The sequence below is a fragment of the Babylonia areolata genome, chromosome 2, assembly GCF_041734735.1.
Source record: "Babylonia areolata isolate BAREFJ2019XMU chromosome 2, ASM4173473v1, whole genome shotgun sequence".
Taxonomy (NCBI): Eukaryota; Metazoa; Mollusca; class Gastropoda; order Neogastropoda; family Buccinidae; genus Babylonia; species Babylonia areolata.
This window is the reverse complement of record NC_134877.1, coordinates 213,614-217,387: the sequence shown is the minus strand read 5'-3', so window position 1 is coordinate 217,387 and position 3,774 is coordinate 213,614. Positions and strand designations below refer to the sequence as shown.

General features: G+C 43.7%; 1 protein-coding gene across 1 annotated transcript; it reads right to left on the bottom strand.

Moving 5' to 3' along the window:
• Positions 1-2,091: 2,091 nt before the first annotated feature.
• On the bottom strand, positions 2,092-3,774 carry LOC143296224 (uncharacterized). The gene has a single exon (XM_076608050.1). It carries the CDS (start codon positions 3,084-3,086, stop codon positions 2,100-2,102), a length of 987 nt encoding a protein of 328 aa, XP_076464165.1. The 5' UTR covers positions 3,087-3,774; the 3' UTR covers positions 2,092-2,099.

Here is a 3,774-nt window from a genome sequence, read left to right as displayed (position 1 = left end):
CTGGGTCTGTTGAACCAAAAAATAAAAAAAATTAAATTAAAGAACAGCACCCAAGAAAAAATGGCTGTCAGCAACGTCCAGCCTCTCCAAAGTAAAATCCATGTGATTTGAAAACACGTATAAATAAAAGACTAGGCAAAGAGGCTGGTCTTTGAAAGATGTGGAGATGTAAAGACTAGGCAAAGAGGCTGGTCTCTGAAAGATGTGGAGATGTAAAGACTAGGCAAAGAGGCTGGTCTTTGAAAGATGTGGAGATGTTTGACAGTACAGGGCCTGGTACCAGTGTTACTCACATCATGTGACATCATTTGTGAATGGCAAATCTTGAAGACCTCTTCAATCCTGACATAGCACCTATTAATTGTAAAAATTGCTGTTTTTTTCCTCTGCTGAATTACCGGATGGACGGGGCTTGTGACAGAACCTTTTTTCCCTTTGAATTGTTGAATTACCGGATTGATGGGGCTTGTGACATGACCGTTTTCCCTTTGAATGGTTGAATTACCGGATTGATGGGGCTTGTGACAGAACCTTTTTTTCCCTTTGAATGGTTGAATTACCGGATTGATGGGGCTTGTGACAGAACCTTTTTTTCCCTTTGAATGGTTGAATTACCGGATTGATGGGGCTTGTGACAGAACCTTTTTTTTCCCTTTGAATGGTTGAATTACCGGATTGATGGGGCTTGTGACAGAACCTTTTTTTTCCCTTTGAATGGTTGAATTACCGGATTGATGGGGCTTGTGACATGACCGTTTTCCCTTTGAATGGTTGAATTACCGGATTGATGGGGCTTGTGACATGAAGACTATACACACCCTGACCAGCAAGTTGACCAGTGGGTTGTGTTCAGGTGTAAGTCGGGCAGCAAGTCTTTTTTCGGGCAGGTATGGCGTAACATATGGATCAAACAAGTCCTTTTTCAAGCAGGTATGGCGTAACAAATGGATCAAACAAGTCCTTTTTCAGGCAGGTATGGCGTAACATATGGATCAAACAAGTCCTTTTTCAAGCAGGTATGGCGTAACAAATGGATCAAACAAGTCCTTTTTCAGGCAGGTATGGCGTAACATATGGATCAGTCTGCATGCTTTGATGCCAAACTGAAACTAAAACTGTACAGAATGCAAATGGCTTTTTCGTTCCCTGAGACCTGACAGATGTTCCCTGAGACCTGACAGATGTTCTCTCAGACTTGGCGGATGTTCCCTGAGACCTGACAGACTAGACAGATGTTCTCTTATACCTGACAGACGTTCCCTGAGACCTGACAGACGTTCCCTGAGACCTGACAGACTAGACAGATGTTCTCTTATACCTGACAGACGTTCCCTGAGACCTGACAGACTTGACAGATGTTCTCTGAGACTTGACGGATGGATTAACAACATGAAACATTTTGATGTTCCCTGAGACTTGAAGATGTTCCATGAGACCTGGCAGATGTTCCCTGAGACCAGACAGATGTTCTCTTATACCTGACAGATGTTCTCTTATACCTGACAGATTGTCCCCGAGACCTGACAGACTCGACAGATGTTCTCTGAGACTCGACGGATGGATTGACGACATGAAACAATTTGATGTTTTCTGAGACTAGACAGATGTTCTCTTATACCTGACAGATGTTCCGTGAGACCTGATAGACCTGACATGTTCTCTGATACCTGACAGATTTTCTATGAGATCTGACAGATGTTCTCTAAATCCTGACAGATGTTCCCTGAGACTTGACAGACCTGACAGATGTACCCTGAGACTTGACAGACCTGACAGATGCTCCCTGAGACTTGACAGATGTTCCCTGAGACTTGACAGACTTGACAGATGCTCCCTGAGACTTGACAGATGTTCTCTGAGACCTGACAGATGTTCTTTGAGACTTGGCAGATGTTCCCTGAGACCTGACAGACTTGACAGATGTTCCCTGAGACTTGACATATTTGACAGATGTTCTCTGAGACCTAACAGATATTCCCTTAGACCTGACAGCTGCTCTCTGAGACCTAACAGATGTTCCCTGAGACCTAACAGATGTTCGCTTAGAACTGACAGACTTGACAGATGTTCTCTGAGACCTAAAAGATGTTCCATGAGACCTAACAGATTTTTCTGAGACCTAACAGATGTTCCCTTAGACCTGACAGACTTGACAGATGTTCCCTGAGACCTGACAGATGTTTTCTGAGACCTAACAGATGTTCCCTGAGACCTAACAGATGTTCTCTGAGACCTAACAATGATTTCTGAGACCTAACGGATGTTCCCTTGGACCTGACAGACTTGACAGATGTTCCCTGAGACCTGACAGATGTTTTCTGAGACCTAACAGATGTTTTCTGAGACCTAACGGATGTTCCCTTGGACCTGACAGACTTGACAGATGTTCCCTGAGACCTGACAGATGTTTTCTGAGACCTAACAGATGTTCCCTGAGACCTAACATATGTACCCTGAGACCTAACAAATGTTCCCTGAGACCTGACAGACGTGACAGATGTTCTCTGATACCTAACAGATGTTCCCTGAGACTTGACAGATCTGACAGACTTGACAGCTGTTCTGTGAGACTTGACAGCTGTTCCCTGAGACTTGACAGATGTTCTCTGAGACCTAACAAATGTTCCCTTGGACCTGACAGACATGACAGATGTTCCCTGAGATTTGACGGATGTTCTCTGAGACTTGACAGATCTGACAGACTTGACAGCTGTTCTGTGAGACTTGACAGATGTTCCCTGAGACCTAACAGATGTTCCCTGAGACCTAACATATGTTCCCTGAGACCTGACTGATGTTCTCTGATACCTAACAAATGTTCCCTTGGACCTGACAGACTTGACAGATGTTCCCTGAGACTTGACAGATGTTCCCTGAGACTTGACAGATGTTCTCTGAGACCTAACAGATATTCCCTTGGAACTGACAAACTTGACAGATGTTCCCTGAGACTTGACAGATGTTCTCTGAGACCTAACAGACGTTCCCAGAGACCTAACCGATGTTCCCTGAGACCTGACAGATGTTCCCTGAGACTCGACAGATGTTTTCTGAGACTCGACAGATAGATTGACAACGTGAAACATTTTGATGTTCCCTGAGACTCGACAGATGTTCTCTGATACTCAGTGGATGGATTAGTCAGTCTTTGTTGAGGAGGTTCAGTGTAGATTGTGTCCTGCCCGCACTGTGATAGTGTGTCTTGTGATGGTTTGTTTTCATTTTGACCATCATGTGGATCTGGGATTCTGTCATGCCTCACTGTGACAGTGTGTGTCTTGCTGTTTGTTTTCTTTGATACCTCAAGTGGGATCATCTATTCTGTAAACTGACAACAGTAGCAAGCACGTGAAGTGGGGTTACGTTGTTGTGACATATTTGACCACACGGGGTTTACAGTTCTGACAATTTTGACCACATAGGGTTTACAGTTGAGACAATTTTGCCCACACGGGGTGTACAGTTGTGACAATTTTGACCACAGTGGTTTTGATTAAGGGAGTCATCTCTACCATGTTTTGATTCTCTCCTCTTCAAGAACCTTGAATGGACATTAACTTTTAACTTACCTCCAGTTTTTTGTTGTTGAAATCATTCGTTGAATTGCAGAACTGGACTCCTTATTTACTTGTAGTTATTTTCTTCATTTTGACAACATTCAACGCATCCTGTTTACAGGACTAAGGTCATTTTCTAAATCTTTGGCTTGAGCCTGACAACTGCTTGCCAAATCTAATTACACTGTGTGTGTGTGTGTGTGTGTGTGTGTGTGTG